Raw genomic sequence first — 24,466 nt, 5'->3', positions numbered from 1 at the left:
ACGTAGCTTATCGTAGACTATCAGGACGTAGTATGCAATGATGTGGAATGTAATAGTGGTGTGGCGTGGAGCGTTGCTGAATGGGAACGAGCTCCATGTGATTGCTGTCCAAATAGTCTTGCATAAAGTCGACGTATTTTGTTCGTAAATTGTTGTCTCTGGCTAATCTCACTTCGAGGTGTCGGAGACGATGAAGCGCTTGACTTTTTGAGTCACCAATAATTGGGTTAGGTGTTTTAAATGGTAACCCAATGCAGAACTGCCCAGATGGAGTTCGGGTGATGGACTTCGTAAAAATCTGTTCTGCTGGGTCATTGTCATCAATTGTTGACAATGGTAGTGATGGTTCCTCGAGTTTCCAAAAGCGGGTTAGTGCGGATTCCAACTCAGTATTAGATTGAACAGTCAATGTCGTTACGGCGGGTGCTGGTATTTGATCAGCTGGTCCCATGACTATCCAACCAAATATGGTATTAAACGCACTGGGTTGAGTGATTTTACCGGTCACTCGGTGGCCCGTCATGATGGATGGTACGATGTCTGCACCGAGTAAGACATCGATTGGACCAGGTGTGTTGTACGTTGGATCAGCTAAGGGTAGGTCCGTTAAGTGTTGCCAGGTGTCTGACGACAAACGGAGATGTGGAAGTTGATCTACGATTTTCGGAACGACCATGGTGTTGACGGTCACAGTTGGTTCACTTGTGGACACGGCAGATAGAGTGATCGTAACAATTCCGGAAACAATATTAATCGTTGACCCAGCGAAAGGACGTACTTGGGACGTACATCGTCGACGTTGGAGTGATAATTTGTCAGCGCAGCGTGCGGTGACAAAACTGGCTTCTGACCCGGTGTCGACGAGTGCGCGCAAAGTATGAGAAGATCCATTTGATGCCTTTGCTTTTAGTAACATTGTCGCTAACAGCACGGAATGACGTTGTGGACGGGATACTAGGCACGTGGTTATCGTTGGTTCCAGATTACTTGTTGATACTGGAGTACTTACGGTTGAAGTGCTAGTCGGTGCCGGTTTGGTGAAATGAAGCATCGAATGATGTTTCTGACCGCACGTACGGCAGGTGAATTTTGATTTGCAAAACGCTGTACTGTGGTTCGATAATAAACAGTTAAGACATAGACGATGTTCTTTTACCATTTGATACCGTTCACTAGACGTTTTAGCGATGAATGTTGGACATTGTTTGATTTTGTGTGTTTCCTTGCAAACTGGACATGGTTCAGGACTTATTACCGTAGTAAAGACTCGTGGAGTAGTAGAGGCACGTGTATTTGATTTTTTGGTCTCTGGTTTTCCGTGTCTAGTTTTTGATGTTGAACTACTTTCTGCACGGATTCCAGCTGACCTGATGTGATTTCGGAGAAAGTCAATAAATTCGTTTAGAGTTGGTGATACAGTATCTCCGACGTGTAACTCCCAACGGGAACGAAACTCGTAATCCATTTGTTTTTCAAAAATGTATACCAGGATTGGACTCCATTGCCGGGTAACAAAACTTAAGTTGTTCAGTGCTGATGTGTGTTCGAGAATAACGTTAATGAGGGTTTTGATTGATGTGGCGTCGTCAATCTTTACCGGGTGCGATGTTAATAACGCGTCGAGGTGGATACGAGCGAGGTCTCGTTTGTTACTATATCTAGCACGTAATATATCCCACGCACTTGCATAGTTGTCGGTTGTTAACGAAAGATGAGCGATCAATGACAATGGTTCACCCTGGAGTGCAGTTTTCAAGTATTCAAACCGTTCAACGTCTGTTAAGTCAGGAGCATGTGATAATATAGAGTTGAATAAATCATCGAAACTTTGCCACTCCGTTATAGCACCGGAAAAGGTTGGAAACTTTCGTTTGGGCATTTGAAATGCCGATATGTTCCCGAAGCATGATTTATTTATCATACTAGATTCATTGTGCGTATTTGTTTTTGATATCGATATCTGATGCACTTCGGCGAAGGCCGCGAGATCGTAATATAACTTATCAAATGAAGCACTGAGTGTCTCCGTACCTGTGTGGTCTGTGACGTCTGTGGGAGCTGTGTTGTTGGCTACAGCTGCTTCCATGAGTTGTATGTCGGTTCCCACATTTTCGCGAAGAGTATTTAGTTCCGAAAACATCTGGGAAAGCTTTGCGCGTGTGCTGGAATTGTTGTCATTACGGATTTTTGTACAAATTTGTTTCTTGTCTCTCTGGAGTGATCTATTTTGTCTTTGCAGAGATCTATGTAATATGGGCAGCCCCTATAGTTTGCGGTGTGTTTTCCATTGCAGTTACAACAGGTTGGAATATCTTCTTTTGGCTTCTTGCAATCCTTGTTTGGATGATTTGCTCCGCACTTTACGCATCTTGGTGGGTGACCGCACTGAAGCGATGAATGGCCAAATCTCTGGCATGAAAAACATTGAGCGGGACCCATTGTGTTCGCGCCGGCGGTAGCGTCGTAATAGTCCGTCCACACCGACCGATCACACACACACACACACACCGCAAGTTTTGTATTTATTATTTTTATGTCAATTGTGTCGTCCGTGAATTATTATGTAATAGATAAATGTAGATAATGAATTATGTAATGCAGCCGCCGACGGCTCGCTGTGTGGAAGCTTTAACACGGCCGCCGGAATCGTCAGTCTATCCCGTTACGCCAACGCCGAAATTACGCTAATCGCCGGCATTTTATTAGATACATTTTTGGCTCGAATAGCCAACAATATTATTATACTCTTTGTAGGCGCGAATCGCCGCCAGTGTCTTTTTATTATTATTGTAATAAATAATAATTCATTGTGTATTATAGGCGCGAATCGCCACAAATATTATTATACTTTTTGTAGGCGCGAATCGCCGTCAGTGTCTGTTATTATTATTGTAATAATTCATTGTGTATATAGGCGCGAATCGCCACAAATATTATATTGTTAGCATCGGCTCTAATAGCCGTTTGCATATTTTATTATTTTGTTGGCATATACCGCAACGCTAATCGTCGGGTTATTTTAAACAGTATCATATTATAACTGTACTTAGTTATTGCTATTTAAATTATTGTCTGGCTTGAATAGCCAGTGAATTTATATTATTATTGTTGTGTGTCCATTATAAAACTATTATACAGGCAAGGGTAGCAGCTGGCCAGCCGTGCACCGTCCAAATTGTGAGTTTATTATTTATTATTTATTATTATATCCTGTTGGGCCAGAAGGGCCACAATATTATTAGTCATATTTATACCTTTATGTTGCTGTGATTTTTTTTATATTCCTTGTGTCCACAAATAATTATTTATTTTGTGTACAATACAACAACCATTTTTACCAGCAACCGTGTTATCCATTATTAAATAGAGTTACCTTTCTGTCATTATTTTATAAGCTTACACACTATCACATCTACACACTCACACACCCACCACACACTAGCACTCTCTGGTCTTGCACGGCGAACCCGTCCACTTCCTTTGAGTCGCTATAACATATATACACACAAACACAAGTCGATCGGTGTGTGAACGTTGCGTACAAGTATTGCTGTACCGGGCGCACGAGCTATAATTGTATCGTTCCCGGCGCGATCATTTTGGTGACCTCGACGTGATTATCATATTATCTAAGAGTCACGCGTAACAAGTATTATCGTCGTTATATATGTCATAATTATAATTGCCGATTTATAACGTTTCGTACGCGATTATATTATATCAAGAATAGCAATATTTGAATGAAATAAGCTGAGTATTTGTGTTTTATTATATGAATGTCACAAAGAATTACTAATGCAAATCAATATCGTTTTAGAGTTATCAATTACTGTTACATATATCTTGATTCGCTTAATTAATTGAGATTCGCGATATATTACTGTATATTCGTTCCTTATTAATTCGTCGTAAATTCGTAAGTTTATCGGATCAAGATCGCATTATTGTCATTATGGTTCTCGATGAGGATAATGAGAAACAGATGATCTTATTAAGAAAAAAACGTGGAGTGGTGAAGGCCTCATTAACACGACTTCGTAATTTTGTAAAGGAATTTGATCACAATGAACAGTCAATCTCTCTCCTCGAGTTTCGTCAAGAAGAATTACCTAATATAAATAAAAAAATTGACGCAGTTCAATGTGAGATTGAGTTAATTACGGAAGAACCAGAGAAGGAAGAAGAAGAACGAGCATTATTTGAAAGGAACTACTTCGAAACAAGATCTCAAATGCAAGAAATCATCAACACCCGGAGCTCTTCAAGTACGGTAGGGCCAAATACATCGTTTGGATCGTCAAGTAATACAAACCGGGTTAGATTGGCACCTATACCTTTGCCCACATTTAACGGTGACATTGAAAACTGGGAGGCCTTTTATGATGTTTTTAGCGCGTTGGTTCACAATGATGAAGGGCTTACGTCAGTACAAAAATTATATTATTTAAGATCCTGTTTGAGTGGTCCAGCTTTAGATATCGTTAGTTCAATCCCGATGGTCGACGGAAATTATGAGGTGTTTACCGAACGGCTGAAGCAGAGATATGACAACAGAAGCCTCGTGATACAGACGCACATAAGAGCGCTTCTTGATGCACCTCGTGTAGATACCGCTACCATAGAAGCGTTACAATTACTACATTCACACATTGGAAGTCATGTAGCTGCGCTTAAGGCCTTAGGCCAACCAATAGAGCAGTGGGACGCATGGCTAGTTACCATTATTCTAAGGTGTCTTGACAAGAATACGGCACATGAGTGGCAGCTTCGACAAGAGGACTCGCAATTACCCAAGTACATAGACATAGAAAGGTTTTTAGCCAGAAGATGTATTGCATTTGAAAATTCAAACTCGGAAATACAGTCACGATCTCATAGTCAACCAATGGCAACAGGCCAACACTAATCAACTAGTAAACAAAGAAAGTCGGAGAAAACTACCAAAATGGCATTTTTAGTCACTGGAAGGGGTCAGACCACAAAATGTCCATGCTGTACCGGGTTGCATAGGATATATGCGTGTGACAAGTTTAAGGACTTGAGTATAAATGATCGTCTAAATATTATACGAGACACTCATTTATGTTTTAATTGTTTGTCCGCGTATCATACAACGAAAACATGCAAGTCAAACGGTTCATGTGGAGAGTGTGGGTTGAAGCATAATACTCTACTACATTTCTCAAAAAGTGTATCCGATGACCAGAAGGTTAGCAATACAAGTGAAGGAGAATCATCTGCAACTGGTGCGTTATCAGCTACCTTATGGTCATCAGGGAACCGTTATGCATTTTTAGCTACAGCACAAGTGATCGTCAAAAATACAAATGGAATGCAGTTCATATGTCGTGCCGTGTTAGACAGCGGCGCTCAAGTGAATTTTATATCTAAAAGGTTACAAAACGTACTTAAACTATCAGGAGAAAGGGTTGCATTGCCAGTGAGTGGAATCGGTTCAAGCAGAACACAATCGACTACAAGGGTAGACATCAAGGTTTGTTCCCGAGTATCACCATTCCAAGCTAACATATCATGTTACGTGTTACCATCAATTGTCAACACATTATCATCAAGTACAAGACCCTCAGACGGCTGGGGAATCAAAAAAAATATACTCTCACAGTTAGCTGACCCTCAGTTCGACCAAGCAGGTACCATCGATATGTTAATGGGTGCAGGAATATTTTTTGAGTTGTTAGAGTCAGAAAGGATTCCGCTTCAAACTGGTAATCTCACATTACAATCCACAAAATTAGGCTGGGTTATGACCGGAGAGTTTAACGTTAATTGCTTAGTGAGTATTGGAGCGTCATTAGAAGACGAATGGCGAACAATGAAAACAGATCAAGGATTGTTCGGTAGGTTATCCAAGGCCAATAAGCGTCATGTAGAAGAACAGGAAACGGTACGACATTTCGAAAAAACTGCCACCAGGAGAGCTGATGGTCGGTTTGTGCTCCGTCTACCTGTAAAACCAGAAGTTAGCCAACTAGGCGATAGCATATCTATGGCCATGTCACGCTTCATTAGCGTTGAAAGAAGATTATCACGAGATGAACAACTACGTACCGAGTATGTAAAATTCATGACACAATATTTAGAAATGGGTCACATGGAGGAAGTAATTGAAAACGAAATTCCAACATCAAGGCAATTTTACTTACCACACCACGCAGTGGTCAAAACGGCCAGTCTAACTACAAAGGTACGAGTAGTTTTCGACGCATCAGCTAAGAGCTCATCAGGACTATCTTTAAACGATGTCCTAATGTGTGGCCCGAGTATCCAAGAAGAATTGTTTTCGATCTTATGTCGGTTTAGAAGTCATCAGTTCGTTATCACTGCGGACGTAGAAAAAATGTTTCGACAGGTAGAGGTTGCAGAAGAAGACCGAAACTTGCAGCGTATCGTCTGGAGGTCAAACCCTAGTGAAGCGTTACGGACTTATAGACTGGGAAGAGTTGCATACGGTACAACTTCTGCTTCATTCATGACCACAAAATGTCTGTCAGTCCTATCAGAAGAATTCAACAGTCAGTTTCCCAATGCAGCTAAGGCAGTACGAACAGATTTCTACATGGATGACCTCCTGTCTGGTGCACAAACTGAGGAAGAGTGTTTACGTCTACAGAGGAATATTACTAGGATATTGAATTCAGCAAAAATGCCATTACGAAAATGGTGTCCAAACTCGCAGTCAGTACTCGAACATATCGACAACAAAAATGATGATGAGTTACTAGTGTTAGATTTGGGTGAAAATGACGTAATTAAATCGTTAGGCCTATGTTGGAAGCCAGTGGTAGACGTCTTTCAGTTCAACGTAGCGATTTCTGACAAGAACAGAGAAGCAACTAAGCGTAGTCTCCTGTCCGCTCTAAACAGTATATTTGACCCACTAGGATTCCTTGCTCCAGTGTTGGTAAAAGGAAAAATTTTTCTGCAGCAACTATGGCTCGTTAAAGCAGATTGGGATAGTTCATTGTCTGTTGAAATAAAACAAAAATGGTACAATTACTGGTCAGACCTCAGTACGCTTAAAACACTGGAAATTCCAAGAAAGGCAGTCGCATGTGCAGGATTAAGGACCGAGTTTCACGGCTTTTGTGATGCATCAGAAAATGCCTATGGTGCATGTATTTATGTACGGTGTAAACTGCCAAGCGGAGTATGGCAATCACGATTATTGTGCGCATCTACTCGGGTCGCCCCTCTCAAGGGAGCTACAATCCCTAGATTAGAATTGGGAGGAGCCCTAGTACTGGCTCAGTTAGCAATGAAGGTAGCCAAGTCATGGAAGGTTGACATACATAAATTTTACCTGTGGACCGATTCAACTATAGTGTTGGGATGGTTGAATAGCCAATCTAGTCGCTTGAAAACTTATGTGTCAAACCGTGTTGCACAGATTTTAGATATTACCAATACTGAGCAATGGTACTATGTGAGGACTTATGATAATCCAGCAGATGTGTTATCGAGGGGTGTGAAGGCGCAAGACTTGAAAGGCATCGAGTTGTGGTGGAGTGGACCGAAATGGCTATCTCATGAGCAAAATGGTTGGCGATTCGAACGTGTATCACTGCCAACTGGAGAAGAATTACCTGAGCAGAAAACCGTACGTTTCGTTCTTATAACAGTGCCGTTACCAATGCGACTTGTTGATTCATGCTCAAACTGGCAACGCCTACGTCGAGCAACTGCGTGGATTCTGCGGTTCATTGAATTCATAAAAACTAAACGCACCCCACAACTAGTACGCTATCTGACAGTTAAAGAGTTAATGGTTGCTGAACAGAGACTGATAACTTATGCTCAAAGGGAGGCCTTTCCGGAGGAGCATGAAGCATTAGCAAAAAATAAGGACATTCCTGGTCGAAGCAAGTTAAGGTCATTGAACATCGGTCTAAGGTATGGCATGATAGTAGTGGGTGGTCGTCTTGACAATGCCAATCTTTCACAAGACCAAAGACAACCAATAATTCTTCCATACAATCACAGAATTACACAGTTGATATTCTTAGATTATCACATGAAATTATTGCATTGTGGTCCTCAGTTATTATTAGCGGAAATCAGGCAGAGGTATTGGCCGCTGTCTGGTAGACTATTAGCGCGCTCAACAGTTCGAAGGTGCGTGAAGTGTGTACGGAGCAAACCGACCTTTCAAATTCCAATAATGGCGCCATTACCAAAGGAAAGAGTACAATGTTCACGTCCCTTCACGTACACGGGCGTGGATTTTGCAGGACCGTTAATCATCCGAAGCGGAATCAGGGGTCGATCAGGAACAAAGGCGTGGGTATCAATATTCGTGTGTTTTTCTACAAGAGCGGTTCATATAGAAGCAGTCGAGGACTTAACGAGCAAGGCTTTTATAGCGGCCTTAAGACGATTTGTTGCTAGACGAGGCAAACCCGCAGAACTGTGGAGCGATAACGGAACAAACTTCGTTGGAGCGAACAAGGAGTTGACCAAATATACTCAACATCTTGGCAGTCAGCTAGCAAATGAAGGGATCACCTGGCGCTTCAATCCCCCATCAGCCCCTCATTTTGGAGGGCTGTGGGAAGCAGCAGTTAAGAGCGCTAAACACCACTTGGCTAGGACTACTGGAGAGGCAAAGCTAACTCTAAGTGAGCTCAGTACACTGCTATGTCAAATTGAAGCCTGCCTCAATTCCCGACCATTGACACCTATGAGCAGCGATCCTAACGACTTCACCTCACTTACCCCAGCGCACTTCTTACTCGGTGCACCTGTAACGTCGTTCCCAGAACCTGATTTAAATGGCGAAGAACCACATGCAATGCGACGTTGGAAATTTGTACAACATCTTCTTCAAACTTTCTGGAAGCGATGGCACATGGAGTACCTACCCCAACTACAGGTCCGTGGAAAGTGGACATCAGGAAGCTCCAACCTAGCCATAGACGATTTAGTAATTGTCAAAGAAGACAACCTACCGCCCTTTAAGTGGCACTTAGCACGCGTTATAGAACTACATCTAGGTTGTGACGGTAACGTAAGGGTTGTGTCCGTACGTAACTCTTCCGGTAAAACAATGCGCCGTCCAGTCGCAAAACTTTGCAAGCTCCCAATCGATGCAGAGGAGGCTGTTGAAAAATAGATTTCTCAACGGGGGGGAGAATGTTCGCGCCGGCGGTAGCGTCGTAATAGTCCGTCCACACCGACCGATCACACACACACACACACACCGCAAGTTTTGTATTTATTATTTTTATGTCAATTGTGTCGTCCGTGAATTATTATGTAATAGATAAATGTAGATAATGAATTATGTAATGCAGCCGCCGACGGCTCGCTGTGTGGAAGCTTTAACACGGCCGCCGGAATCGTCAGTCTATCCCGTTACGCCAACGCCGAAATTACGCTAATCGCCGGCATTTTATTAGATACATTTTTGGCTCGAATAGCCAACAATATTATTATACTCTTTGTAGGCGCGAATCGCCGCCAGTGTCTTTTTATTATTATTGTAATAAATAATAATTCATTGTGTATTATAGGCGCGAATCGCCACAAATATTATTATACTTTTTGTAGGCGCGAATCGCCGTCAGTGTCTGTTATTATTATTGTAATAATTCATTGTGTATATAGGCGCGAATCGCCACAAATATTATATTGTTAGCATCGGCTCTAATAGCCGTTTGCATATTTTATTATTTTGTTGGCATATACCGCAACGCTAATCGTCGGGTTATTTTAAACAGTATCATATTATAACTGTACTTAGTTATTGCTATTTAAATTATTGTCTGGCTTGAATAGCCAGTGAATTTATATTATTATTGTTGTGTGTCCATTATAAAACTATTATACAGGCAAGGGTAGCAGCTGGCCAGCCGTGCACCGTCCAAATTGTGAGTTTATTATTTATTATTTATTATTATATCCTGTTGGGCCAGAAGGGCCACAATATTATTAGTCATATTTATACCTTTATGTTGCTGTGATTTTTTTTATATTCCTTGTGTCCACAAATAATTATTTATTTTGTGTACAATACAACAACCATTTTTACCAGCAACCGTGTTATCCATTATTAAATAGAGTTACCTTTCTGTCATTATTTTATAAGCTTACACACTATCACATCTACACACTCACACACCCACCACACACTAGCACTCTCTGGTCTTGCACGGCGAACCCGTCCACTTCCTTTGAGTCGCTATAACATATATACACACAAACACAAGTCGATCGGTGTGTGAACGTTGCGTACAAGTATTGCTGTACCGGGCGCACGAGCTATAATTGTATCGTTCCCGGCGCGATCACATTGATTTATATGGTTCTATTTTTACTTTGACGTAGAAAAGTTCAGTGGTTTTGAATATTTCTTTCGCATTTTCTGTGCGTTTTAGGGAAACCATGTGCATGGGAAGTCTTTTATTGTTTTTGACAAAGGTACGGACAAAGTTTGATTTAAAGCCTACTTCTAGAAGTTCTTCCATGAGCTCCTCGTTGGTAACGTCAAGTGGAACACCTTTGATAACAATCTTGAGGGATTGTTCTTCAGGTAATGTAAAAGTGTGGAAGCTGATTTTATTGATGGTCATGAATTGTTGAACGAATCTGTTGGATTTTCAGGAGGTGAGACTGAGCTGGATTGGCTTGCCTTGCGTTTTTTCCCCGTGGAGGATAAGTCTTTGAGTTGTGGGTTTGGTGGCAATGGTGGTGGTGAGAAGGTCTGAGTTCGCCCTTTCTTTTCGATGGAATAGGGTGGTGTTGAGTTACGTTTGTTGCGTCCGACGCCACCGCGGTGAGTCATGGTCAACGATAGGTGCGGATTGGTAACCCTAGCAACCGGTGCGTGACCCAGCCATGGCACCGGTTAGGTGCCTTGCCTCGTGGTCGAGTAGGGGGAATATATAAAGTTTTCTACTTACGTAGGTCTGGAATAGATTGAAGAATGGTGTCTGAGCGTGTTGCGCATTCAAAGTTGAAAGTTAATCACGTCTGCACTGAATGGACACTGATGACAAGATGTGAACTGAACGTTGATTGAAATTACTTGTTGACAACTGGAACGTTTTGGTTTGTGGGCGCTGGTGCCCTGTTGGAGAGCGGTGAAAACGGCTGTTTGAGTTGAAGGTTCGTGGTGTGAACCGTGGGCGCTGGAGCCCTGTTGAAGCAGTGAGAACGGCTGTTTCGAGGTTGTAGGTTCGTGGTGTGAACCGTGGGCGCTGTTGCCCTGTTGAGAGTGGTGAGAACGGCTGAATGAAGGAGCTGCCAATGAACGCTGGCTGCGGAGTAGTAGTTGGCAGATGACGTCTTAACAGGATAACTGTTGACTGTTGAAAAGATGATGGCGAGGGAAATGAACTGATGAATGAACTGTGATTGATGGAATGTGGCATTCACATGTGGCATCTGATTATAATATTGTATATGATGATGATTTATTGGTGGCGGGACACCGGTATAAAATCACGTCACCGTACCGACTAGTAAACCACCTGTTTTGGTTGGTTCGGTCGGCATCCGTTTGTGCTCATATATCCGGTGATATCTCCCCTTCTCCTGTTCCGATCCGATCGTGGGTGGTGCCTATGGATAGGTATTTATCTCCCCTATCCGAAGTTGCCACCCCCGACCCTGTTGGACTATGTCTTCCTCTCGTTCTTCCCCTCTTTCCCTTTCGGCTGTACTGACTCCCTTACCCTCTCGATTAGGCGTCGCCTCTACTTTCCCTGGTGGGTTTGGTGGTATCTCTGGATAGGTTTTCTCCTCCCCTATCCATTGATACCACCCTTTTTGCCGTATGCCATGATTTCAAGTGTCTTTTCTTCGTTTGACTAATCTCAGCCGGTGATTGGTCGAAACTGTTTTTATCTTGGTTGTTGGTCCTGAAAAGAACCGTTTTCGTGTTGTGTGTGGCAAAGTTATTCAGTAACATGAGAAAGTGAATCTAGTTAGTGCATTGAGGAGATGAAGTTCCCAGAATTTTTCAAAAAAGCCAGAAAAACGAAAAAAAAATTAAGGAAAAACGAGAATATTTACGCAAAATCGATTTTGGTTTTTGGTGTAACTCTTAGAAGTTCTTAATTAAAAATTACCGTAGTTACATGACATATTCACTGATTGTTTTCTATAAGTAATTTTTATTCACCATAACATTTTCGAAATATTGAGATTCTATAAACAAACAATACAAAAACAATACATTTCTTATGCTTTACACGTAAAAACTGATAAACTAGTTAAATGTAATTCATTTCTTTGGTCACCACATCAATTTTATTTAGTATGGGATCTTGAATCTATTCAACATCGATCTCAACGTTTTGTTCGCTTAATTTAAACTCGGCAGAAAACCACATCTATTGTATACAAATTTACTCAATTGTATACATTTAGACACGTTATAGTAATAAAACGAATAAAATCGGATATAATCTTTTTGTATCAATTAATAAATAATTGTATGAATAGTTCTAAATTATTAGCATTGATAAATTTAAAATAAAGGAACGTGAATTACGCAATATCGATTTATTCTATCCTATAACTCTGTTACCATATTTTAAAATTCAAATTTACTGATTATTGAATGTTAGCATTAGCGAATAAACATAAGTTGGGCCTTTTGTAAATAGTCATAATAAGTTTATAAATAGTCTTATGTGAAATATTTAGTGTGCAGTTATGTAAAGAGTACCTATTATTTATCTGAATTGATTGTAAGAGTTTGTAAATACTTAGATACAATTTGGTATAAAAATATATTTTTTTTTCATCATAACACCTACCTCCAGAAATATTTAGGGTTAAGTTTTTTAGAATTTCGAATATTTGATAGATTATTTTTGTTAAATATAAAGTCAGTAGTTTTAACGTTAATTTTATTAGGTTTTCTTTAATTATATTGTGTCAGTAATAATTTCTTAGGGTTATATAAATATTGTACTATTGTGGTAATCTGTGTCATACGAACTATACCTAGACAAATCATATCTTGTGGTGGATAATTATATCGACATTAATAGTTAGAAATTGTTGTGAAAATTTAGAAATAGAATAATCATTAGAAATAATATCGTAATATTAGGAAAATCAAAAACATTTTATCCATGATATTACAATATTCAAAATAATATACAATATAATATACTATATAAAAAACCTCGAACAAGGAAAAAATCTGAGTAATTATGTTGTAATATTGAGGTCATTGCAATAACCTTGATAATTTTCAAAGTCAAGTTAAAACTAAATATGATGCATAAATATATCTCGTTTTAGCCAAGTTTCAGAAAAATATTATATTATAATATATCGTCACACAAGCAGGATTTGTGTATGTTTTTCATTTTTATCAATATACGTAGTTTCATGAATTAATTAAATACATACATTATTTTACTATTTTGAAAATAATATTTTCAACGTTTCATGTTATGTCACTAATCTATCTGACTTCTATTAAATCTACCACAATTTGTAATTTAAATCATAATTGTATTTTATAATTTCAAATAAGACCTAATAAAATAGAATGCCTATTTTTAGTTAATTAGGATTTAAGGAAAATGGTCATTCAAAGCAAATATTTATTAATTATTCTACAGAGTTACTGGCCCTTATTTTAGCGTGAAGTACGAATATTAAAATGTATGCTATACATTAAAAATATTTGTAAGTTATATAAATGAATGAAATGTCCTATAATGTGTTTAAGTTATACAATTTGACACACTATAAGTTGTCCTCCTAATGAGAGTCCATTCGTTTGAATTATATATTAAAATTTTATTAGTACGGGTTTATTGCTTCACCTATTAGTGAAAATCAAACAGATTCAGTCCCATATGTTGAAAACATGTTATAGGATTATTATGTATTTTCAAAAAATATAAATATAAGGCAATTGGTAGGTATATTGGTTAATTATAATGATATATCCTACCTAATTATTGTGTTAAATTAAATCATTTTTTAGTTTATTTAAAATGGATATAGGTAAATTGGTAGAAATACAACAAATCTGTGTAATTATTAATTTTGTGAAATATATTTTATATTATTTATTTGAACATGTGTTTTAATGACGTAAATTACGATTAATTCAAACAAACAAAGAATACGGTAATTAATATAAAATGTTTAATTTCATGAGATTACATTATATACAATTGTGTATTTAAATTGATTTTTTTTTACTTTATATAATTAATGAAAAAAATTAACAATAGAAATAAAAAAAAAAAATGAATAATTATTTGTGTGTATCAGTTGCTAAAGCATTTTATATGTACAAAATATATCGTACTGCAGTATTGTGAAATAGTAATGTATTTTAGAATGATATTATTCTCATATACATTTATAGTTAGTATACTAGAATTTGTCGTTGCCGTAGTAAGTTGTTTAACTTCAATTATATACATGTAAATTATATTTGTATGAACTAATTAAATTATCTTTAAAACGTTTTCCAATAAAGTATTGAAAAAATATAAGATAATGGAATATAATATATACATCCATTTATTCACTTAAGTTCGATTTCAATGGAATGAAAGTAGTATACCTAATATAATATAAATAAATGTACCTAAAAGATTAAATTTATCAAATCATATTAAATTTTTTTTTTAATATTATATTATATTATATTATATTATATTTCATTAAAAAAAAAAATTAAACACAACTAGAAAAATTATTTATTAATTAATTATTTTTGTATTATTTTTTAACAACCTAATCAAACTCTCTCTGCCTAACAAAAAACACATTTCCGTAACTATAAGTTAAAATATTTATGAAAAAAATATGAATAGATCTATAAGTTAATTTAATAATAATGATAATATTATCAACATAACTAGAACATAAATATGCACAATATAAAGTAAAAACATACAAATTGGTATTATAAACAATAAAATAAATAATTTTAATTCTTAAAAATAATTCTATAGAATGATAATCTGACACACAATTTTTAAATTGATTACAGCAAGCAGATACAAAATCAACTATAGATAATAATGAATTATCGTTGTCTCTTTCAAATGAGCAAGTTACTGAATATAAATATGAAAGAACTATTCAATCAGCCGCAGCTGAAAATAATCAAGATCAATCCATTACAACAAATATAAATACTGAGTTCGTACAAAAAATACATTCAAGCAACGAACATGATCTAAATGTTACAGATTCCTCTGATTTAAATTCTACAATGAATATGGATGTAATTTCAGAAATAAATATGTTAAATCATAACGAAGCCTCACTTACAAATGACTATGGAACGCAGATGAGTACACATGAAATCTCAAATACAGATGTAAAAATAGAAGGAGATACTGCTTTCATGAGTCCAAATGGAATAATAGATTTTCCAAATTATGATAATCCAACTAACCCAAATGGAGACTTAACAGATAAGCAAGATGGACAAGCTTATGATTCTAACGGAAACAAGATAAGTGATAATAGTATTATGAATAGTTATCAATCATCAAGCTATTACGGATACAATATACAAAATATAGTTGATCAAAATGGAGAAATTCCAACTTCAGTAACATCATCACCTGGCGCAAATGGTTCTCCACCAAATGTGACTCCAACTTCCTCTAACAGAATTTTAAATAGTTCTCTCAATAGTAAACAAAAGGCAGCAACTTCATCAACCACAACATCGACCTCTAATTCGAATGGTACTCCGCCTAGTTCTTCTCCAAAGTCTCCGACCGGAGATTCAACAGGCAAGCAAAATGGACAAGATTATGATTCTAATGGAAACAAGATAAGTGATACTAGTATTATGAATAGTTATCAATCATCAAGCTATTACGGATACAATTTCCAAAATATAGCTGATGTAAATGGAGAAATTCCAACTACAGCAACATCATCCCCTGGCGCAAATGGTTCTCCATCAATTGCAACTCCAACTTACCCTAACGGAAATTTAAAAAGTGTTTCTAACGATGCAGCGAAAGTTAATGTTGTACTTTCTGAACTTGATATACCTCTGACATATCCTATAGGAGTACCTATAAATATGAATACAGGTATTCCTTACTATCCTCACACGTCAAGTCCAAATTATGGCAATGGTGCTCCCAAAAGTAAAGTAAATGGAGGGACTACATCAACGACAACATCGACCTCTAATTCGAATGGTACTCCGTCTAGTTCTTCTCCAAAGTCTCCGACCGGAGATTCAACAGGCAAGCAAAATGGACAAGATTATGATTCTAATGGAAACAAGATGAGTGATACTAGTATTATGAATAGTTATCAAACATCAAGCTATTACGGATACAATATACAAAATATAGTGGATCAAAATGGAGAAATTCCAACTTCAGTAACATCATCACCTGGCTCAAATGGTTCTCCACCAAATGTGACTCCAACTTCCTCTAACAGAAATTTAAATAGTTCTTCCACTAGTAAACAAAAGGCAGCGACTTCATCAACCACAACATCGACATCCAATTCGAATGGTTCTCCGTCTAGTTCTACTCCAAAATCGCTGACCGGAGATTCAAAAGGTAAGCAAATTGCACAAGATTATGATTCTAATGGAAACATGATAAGTGATACTAGTATTATGAATAGTTATCAATCATCAAGCTATTACGGATACAATATACAAAATATAGCTGATGTAAATGGAGAAATTCCAACTACAGCAACATCATCCCCTGGCGCAAATAGTTTTCCATCAATTGCGACTCCAACTTTCCCTAACGGAAATTTAAAAAGTGTTTCTAACGATGCAGCGAAAGTAAATGTTGGACTTTCCGAACTTGATATGCCTCTGACATATCCTATAGGAGTACCTATAAATATGAACACAGGTGTTCCTCACTATCCTCACACGTCAAGTCCAAATTATGGCAATGGTGCTCCCAAAAGTAAAGTAAATGGAGGAACTACATCAACGACAACATCGACCTCTAATTCGAATGGTACTCCGTCTAGTTCTTCTCCAAAGTCTCCGACCGGAGATTCAACAGGCAAGCAAAATGGACAAGATTATGATTCTAATGGAAACAAGATAAGTGATACTAGTATTATGAATAGTTATCAATCATCAAGCTATTACGGATACAATATACAAAATATAGCTGATGTAAATGGAGAAATTCCAACTACAGCAACATCATCCCCTGGCTCAAATGGTTCTCCACCAAATGTGACTCCAACTTCCTCTAACAGAATTTTAAATAGTTCTCTCAATAGTAAACAAAAGGCAGCAACTTCATCAACCACAACATCGACCTCTAATTCGAATGGTACTCCGTCTAGTTCTTCTCCAAAGTCTCCGACCGGAGATTCAACAGGCAAGCAAAATGGACAAGATTATGATTCTAATGGAAACAAGATAAGTGATACTAGTATTATGAATAGTTATCAATCATCAAGCTATTACGGATACAATTTCCAAAATATAGCTGATGTAAATGGAGAAATTCCAACTACAGCAACATCATCCCCTGGCGCAAATGGTTCTCCATCAATTGCAACTCCAACTTACCCTAACGGAAATTTAAAAAGTGTTTCTAACGATGCAGCGAAAGTTAATGTTGTACTTTCTGAACTTGATATGCCTCTGACATATCCTATAGGAGTACCTATAAATATGAACACAGGTGTTCCTCACTATCCTCACACGTCAAGTCCAAATTTTGGCAATGGTGCTCCCAAAAGTAAAGTAAATGGAGGAACTACATCAACGACAACATCGACCTCTAATTCGAATGGTACTCCGTCTAGTTCTTCTCCAAAGTCTCCGACGGGAGATTCAATAGGCAAGCAAAATGGACAAGATTATGATTCTAATGGAAACAAGATAAGTGATACTAGTATTATGAATAGTTATCAATCATCAAGCTATTACGGATACAATTTCCAAAATATAGCTGATGTAAATGGAGAAATTCCAACTACAGCAACATCATCCCCTGGCGCAAATGGTTCTCCATCAATTGCGACTCCAACTTACCCTAACGGAAATTTAAAAAGTGTTTCTAACGATGCAGCGAAAGTTAATGTTGTACTTTCTGAACTTGATATGCCTCTGACATATCCTATAGAAGTACCTATAAATATGAACACAGGTGTTCCTAACTATCCTCACACGTCAAGTCCAAATTATGGCAATGGTGCTCCCAAAAGTAAAGTAAATGGAGGGACTACATCAACGACAACATCAACCTCTAATTCGAATGGTACTCCGTCTAGTTCTTCTCCAAAGTCTCCGACCGGAGATTCAACAGGCAAGCAAAATGGACAAGATTATGATTCTAATGGAAACAAGATGAGTGATACTAGTATTATGAATAGTTATCAATCATCAAGCTATTACGGATATAATTTCCAAAATATATCTGATGTAAATGGAGATATTCCAACTACAGCAACATCATTACCTGACTCAAATGGTTCTCCATCAAGCGCGACTCTGACTTCCACTAATAGAAATTTAAATAGGGCTCTTAATACTTATCTTAATGGAGGGACTCCACCAACATCAAAATTGCCTGCCAATTCAAATGGTTCTCCGTCAAGTTCTTATCCGATATCTCCTTACGGAGATTCAACGAACAAGCCGAATGTACAAGATTATGATTCTAATGGAAACAAGTTGAGTGATAACAGTTTTATGAATGGTTATCAAACATCAAATTATTACGGGTATATTCAAAATACAGCAGACCAAGATACCATTTTTAATTATCCACCAGAAACGAGTGAATATTTAAATAATCAACTATTACAAAATTCAGTCTCAACTTTCAATTTACAGAATACTGCTACACCAGATCAGTTTGGTATCATGCCTAGTAATTCACTTACTATGCCAAATGGAAAATATGATGAAGTAAAAAATGACGGTGTTAATATTCCTCTTTTAAACGAAAATGGGGATATTTATAATAACTATTTTTATGGGGATAATTCTGTGAAAACTGTTCGGAGTTTAAATGGCAATTTTGACACCCAAAATGATGATAATTATAATGATGGTTACATGGGAATTGTTCCGTTTGATGATGGTAATATGCAAGGACCTTCCAATGAACCATATGCACCTAATTTAAATGCTAGGTATGAAAATAGTCAACTGCAGTATGGATTAAATCAGAATCCCCCACCTTACAGAGGCTATCCATATATGGGAAATGATATTACGCCTTTTGACACCAATATTTATCCTGATATCAGTCCTCAAATATCTGTTATGAATTCTGACCTTTATAACTATAACAACATAGATGGCATTGAATACGATCAAACTAAAATTGGAATAGAAGAAACCAGTCCTGAAAATATTCAATTAAGTATGAGTGATTTGGATACATTTTCAAGTAACCAAATTTCACAAACATCTGACAGTTTTATAGATACAGATTTGACATCTGATCATTTGGTATATGACTCCGTTGATGCCGACAATAGAGATTTAGAAATCATTGATTCAAATTACATGGGTCAAGTAAATGAAAACAATGTGTATCGTGGTCAAGGTTTTAATGGTTATAATAATATTCAATCAATAAATGTACCAGAATACAACCAATTTAATGGTGATTATACTACAACTTATTTGAGCAATTTAGGTACTTATGAAACCAGTTCTTCAAACACAGGAACTGATGCTGCTGTAGATGGTCCTGAAGGACCCTACCTAACACCACTGCTATTGAATTCTAATTATAATTTGCCTACTAGTAGTGATTTAAATAAACAAATTGCTGATTCAAATAGTTTGATAGTTGATAATGTTCAATTGAATGGATACTTGTATCGTAAAACTGATACCTCAAATGTTAATACTCAAGTAGAAGGTTCTCCTGCAGTTATTGCTAATGGTTCTCCAATGAATGATGTAGATAATCGTTTTGAGTCTATTCAAACTACAGATTTAAGTAAAAATAATGAATTAGGCGTTGGTCAAAATGTGTATGGTGTTAGTGGACAGGTTATTGGGAGAATCTATAAGCCTTCTGGTATTGTTAAAACTAAAAATCGTCATAAATATAGTGGTAGTAGTAGTTATAGCAGTCCCAACGATAGTGAGTTTTCTGATGGTATGCATGCGATTGGACATGGTATTAAACGAGCTGCTCGTGATGCAATAGGTAATGTACATGATAATATAAAGGATGCCTATGACACTACGAAAGCTGTTGGAAAAGCTGTTGGAAATATTGCAGGAAATGCTGCAAGTAAAGCTGCAGATGGTATTGAACAAACAGCCAAAACTCCATACCAAGGTTCAAAGGATGCTGTGAAAGCCGTAAAAAATTCTGTTGGTGAAGCTGCTGATGATGTTGAAGAAACTGCCAAAACTGCATATCAAGGTTCAAAAGATGCTGCAAACGACATGGAAAATGCTTTTAGTGATGCTGCAGATGATGTAGAAGAAACAGCTTAACATTTTTATTTAAGTTAGGAAAGTAAAGCAAATGAGGCAAAACTTGCTGCTGAAAACACCGGAGATGGTATTATTAATAACTAATAAAAAATGTTTGATGATAATGATTTAATTTTAGTGTCTTAACTGATTTAAAAGTATGTTAATCGTTGTACAATAGATAAATATTTATTTAATTTGGTTATAAAAATATATATTCATGCATTTTCATATAGGTATAAACTATAGAAGATGCTATAGTAGGTAGGTACTCCAATTGAAAATTTTTAAATTGTAAATCACACAATAATATGATTATGTTATAGTGTTAAGTTCATTATTTTTATAAAATACTAGCTGATCCCGTGAACTTTGTTGCCCATTAAAAATACTAACTCTATATGAATAATATGTTTTATCTTCTTATCATCTTATCTTAACATATTCTAAAACAAAGTCTCTTTTTCTGTCGTATGCTTAGATCTTTGAAAATATGCAATGAATTTTTATGCGGTTTTTTTTTAATTGATAGAGTGATTCAAGAGGAAGGTTTATATGTATATAACACGCATAACAAAGTAGAAAAACACTGCCCCTTTTTTGTATGTTCGAGCATATTTTGAAAAAAACTACTTATTTTAAGACGGTTTTCACTAATACATCGGTCGAGTCACGGGGAAGGTATTAATGTATAATAATTTTCCTTGATGAAATTAATTGGGTGGCCGAAAATAATAACAATCTATGTCTATATATTATATACAGATACATGTTTGTCTGTATATCATTGAACTGCTCCTAAACCACAGGACATTTTTTGTGTGTTTTTGAGTGAGTCGCTAAATGGTTCAGATTCACAATCAGGCCCAGTTGGTTCAACCCGGAGAGGTGCTCAAACAGGTATTTTGAGATTTATGGTAGACATTTTTGTTTATAAATGGTTGCTATTGTTTATTGGAGAAATAATTAGTAAAAATTAGTATAAATTAGTATTTTAAATGTTTGCCATTAGTCATCTCTGGCAGTTTTAACCACGTTATATTTATACAAAGTACTATACCCAATCCACCACAAATAAATTGTTCACTTTGGTCGATTGGCATAGCTACACAAATTTATCTGTGAACTCTGGTACCTATAGGTATTTATAAAATCTAAATTTGTTTTAAAAATTTGTTGGCGGTTGGAATCGGGTTTTAGGTACAACTGAAATTGGATGATGGTTTATCCGAAGTTAATAGCCTCAAAAAATGACTGAACCGTTTTCAATAAAAGTTATTTCAATAGATTATTACTTGAAAATTGGAGGGTGTATACAGCTTCATTTTTCAACTCATATAGGCTGTAGATAGGTAAAGGGTAGCTCATACATGATTTTTTTTAGCATACAAAAAAATAATTTTTTTTTGTTAATCTAAATTGTTGCAATTTGTTACATATTATATTAATATTATAATTAGAAGAAATATGGTATATACATTTTGTACAAATATATTTATTAAAAATACAAATCTTTGGCCTGGGCAATGTCGGGCGGGACAGCTAGTTTTATAATATAATGGTTAAAATATACCAACCATTTTAAACCAATGGCAACCGATAATTATTTTTATATTAGCTTTAAAACCCATGGAAACCATTTATAAACAAAAATGTCCATCGGAAATCTCAAAATCCCTGTTTGAGCACCTCCTAGGGTTGTTACTATCCTTTTAAAATTAGCCGATCTTCTGCCCAGAGGTCTATCTATCGGTGTACCAAATATCATCAACATTGGTCCAGCCGTTTAGAAATGCATAAAGGACACACACACAGACAGACAGATAAACATTCATTTATATATATATATATAGATTATAGATAGATAGATAGATAAAAATAATACCTAAAATGTTTATTCATACAAACTAACAAGATTTTATAAAAATTCTTAAATTTAATAATTAAAATATTATAATTTAACATGATTTCTTATTTTTAAATCTGATTAATTTTACAAAAAAAAATACCAAAATCGAAAATATGTACTTGATGAACCATTCACGTTTGTCCTGTTATGTGCTCGAGTTATCATTTGTGCAGAAACTCTTTACCTACTTTTTTTACTGTCGCTGCTATGAAGCTTTAACTCGGTTCAATTCAATATTTTGGAATTAAAAATAGTCCAATTTTTAATACTTTGTTGTTGATTACCTGTACCTTTTTTTGACGTTAATGCTCTACTATTTTTGGAGTTAAATACTAAGTCGAGTACTGCACTCCTGCACCTAGAGTCTTACCCCAGAGAATTATGGGGAAAGTTATTAAAAATAATACATAGGTGCACTTCAATTAATTTTCAAAGTTTCAGGTTCAAATAACTTCAATGTAAGAATTTATTTTTGTAACTTACGTAGGTTATCGTAATATAATAAAATATAAAACTCTAAGACCCTAAAACCTATGATAAATAACTTAAGTTCACCTATATACATTATTTTACATTTATTTAAAAAATCATATATCTAAGAATAGAAAATTAAAATAAAAAACATATAGGTACACATTTCAGAGTATAATAGGATTTGATTTATTACCTATTGCAGCTTGTCGAAAACAATAATATGAGATACATTATGTTTAAATTCAAAATTAAAAGTGTTTTAATTGGTAATAAGTAACAACTAACAACATCATCTCAAATATGAAATAAGTATATTGTTTATTCTATAATAAAAATTATAATATTATATTTACATTCAATTTCTGAACGTTACACACAATTTCCACAACTTAAGTATGACCAAATTATAGTAAGTTGTTTATTGTATAACTGGACGACGGGCGTATTCATTGTACAACATGCGCACTTACTATCTATATGGATTTTTATTGATGTTAAACAAATTGTTGTAAAACTATAGTTAATTGCTTTAAATATGTTTATAAACCGGGAATCTAGCACGCAGGGTGGCCTTTCCTCCTAACTTGTTATATTATTATTAATATTATAACAAGTTAGGAAAGCCCACATTAAATTCCCGTGTTTAAACATATTTTAAACAATTAACAATAATGCCATTACATTTTAAAAATAATTGTTTAAAATAATTATTTTTATTATTCATTTTTAAATTATTTGAATAGGTACACGTTGTTTTAATGATAATACTGTGGTCATTAGGTACTTTTATATAGTTGTATTATAATTTATATTATGTATAACCATTTCAAGTACCTATCTAGAAGTATTATCAAGTATTATAGTTAATATAATCACACTGTTTTACACAATATGTGCCTGTGTCAAAATATGAATCTTTTATAGAATACAATATAATATACCTAATACTTATATTTTATTTAGGGGTGTTAATATAGTCTTTATTAATGGACCACCAACCGCGGGGCGTTCTACTGCTGGTACCACAAACTTATTTGGCATGCTATACCTACCTTAACCTGTGGGGATCCGATTTTTGTGTGTGTACGTTACCTAAAATATACCATTAATTGCTCTGCTGTATTTTTTTCAAAATCCTATTGCATAATAGGTATGAATAATACAATATATTTTTTTGGATATATACCTATTATATAGATAGTAATTATTATATTATAATAATTCATCTAAAATTACTAGCTGTTATTAACTTTTATGGAAGTCAATATCGATACACCTTAGAACGGTCTGAAAAGGTGCATGGCATAAATAGCTCAAAATGCATTAATCTAAATATTTTGTAAATTTAATTTGTATAGTAAATAATAATAAATAATACTACAAATAATGTTATTTGTATTGCAACAATAAATCAAAATAATATTAACTAAAAAGCGAGTAAGTAGATGGCGTTCTGATATACAGTAGGTCACAACTTACAAGTGGGTCACTGTCTAATTGATAATGGTATTACCTTTAAATTCAATGATATAATATCATTGCATATGAAAAACGATTCTGAGCAGAGACGGTTTGTCAGTGTGGATATTTTATAATATATTTATATTGTTATTACTTATTCAATTTGAAAATTGAAAATGGACTTTAAAACAAAAGTCAAAACT

At 35.7% G+C, this 24,466-nt stretch overlaps 4 protein-coding genes across 4 annotated transcripts; 3 read left to right on the top strand and 1 right to left on the bottom strand.

Moving 5' to 3' along the window:
• Nucleotides 1-7: 7 nt before the first annotated feature.
• Nucleotides 8-2,140, bottom strand: LOC132948429 (uncharacterized). Its single transcript, XM_061018877.1, has one exon. The coding sequence runs from the start codon at nt 2,138-2,140 to the stop codon at nt 8-10; it is 2,133 nt and encodes a 710-aa protein (XP_060874860.1).
• Nucleotides 2,141-3,952: 1,812 nt separating this feature from the next.
• On the top strand, nt 3,953-4,906 carry LOC132948428 (uncharacterized). The gene has a single exon (XM_061018876.1). It carries the CDS (start codon nt 3,953-3,955, stop codon nt 4,904-4,906), a length of 954 nt encoding a protein of 317 aa, XP_060874859.1.
• A 39-nt stretch (nt 4,907-4,945) lies between these two features.
• On the top strand, nt 4,946-9,130 carry LOC132948427 (uncharacterized). The gene has a single exon (XM_061018875.1). It carries the CDS (start codon nt 4,946-4,948, stop codon nt 9,128-9,130), a length of 4,185 nt encoding a protein of 1,394 aa, XP_060874858.1.
• Nucleotides 9,131-14,195: 5,065 nt separating this feature from the next.
• LOC132948903 (serine-rich adhesin for platelets-like) lies at nt 14,196-23,569 on the top strand. Its single transcript, XM_061019590.1, has 2 exons — nt 14,196-14,391; nt 14,996-23,569. The coding sequence occupies exons 1-2, from the start codon at nt 14,323-14,325 to the stop codon at nt 20,438-20,440; spliced, it is 5,514 nt and encodes a 1,837-aa protein (XP_060875573.1). The 5' UTR covers nt 14,196-14,322; the 3' UTR covers nt 20,441-23,569.
• Nucleotides 23,570-24,466: the final 897 nt, after the last annotated feature.

The sequence above is a fragment of the Metopolophium dirhodum genome, chromosome 7 (genome assembly GCF_019925205.1).
Source record: "Metopolophium dirhodum isolate CAU chromosome 7, ASM1992520v1, whole genome shotgun sequence".
Lineage (NCBI taxonomy): Eukaryota > Metazoa > Arthropoda > Insecta > Hemiptera > Aphididae > Metopolophium > Metopolophium dirhodum.
The sequence above is the reverse complement of the archived record's forward strand: the minus strand, read 5'-3'. Positions and strand labels throughout refer to the sequence as shown.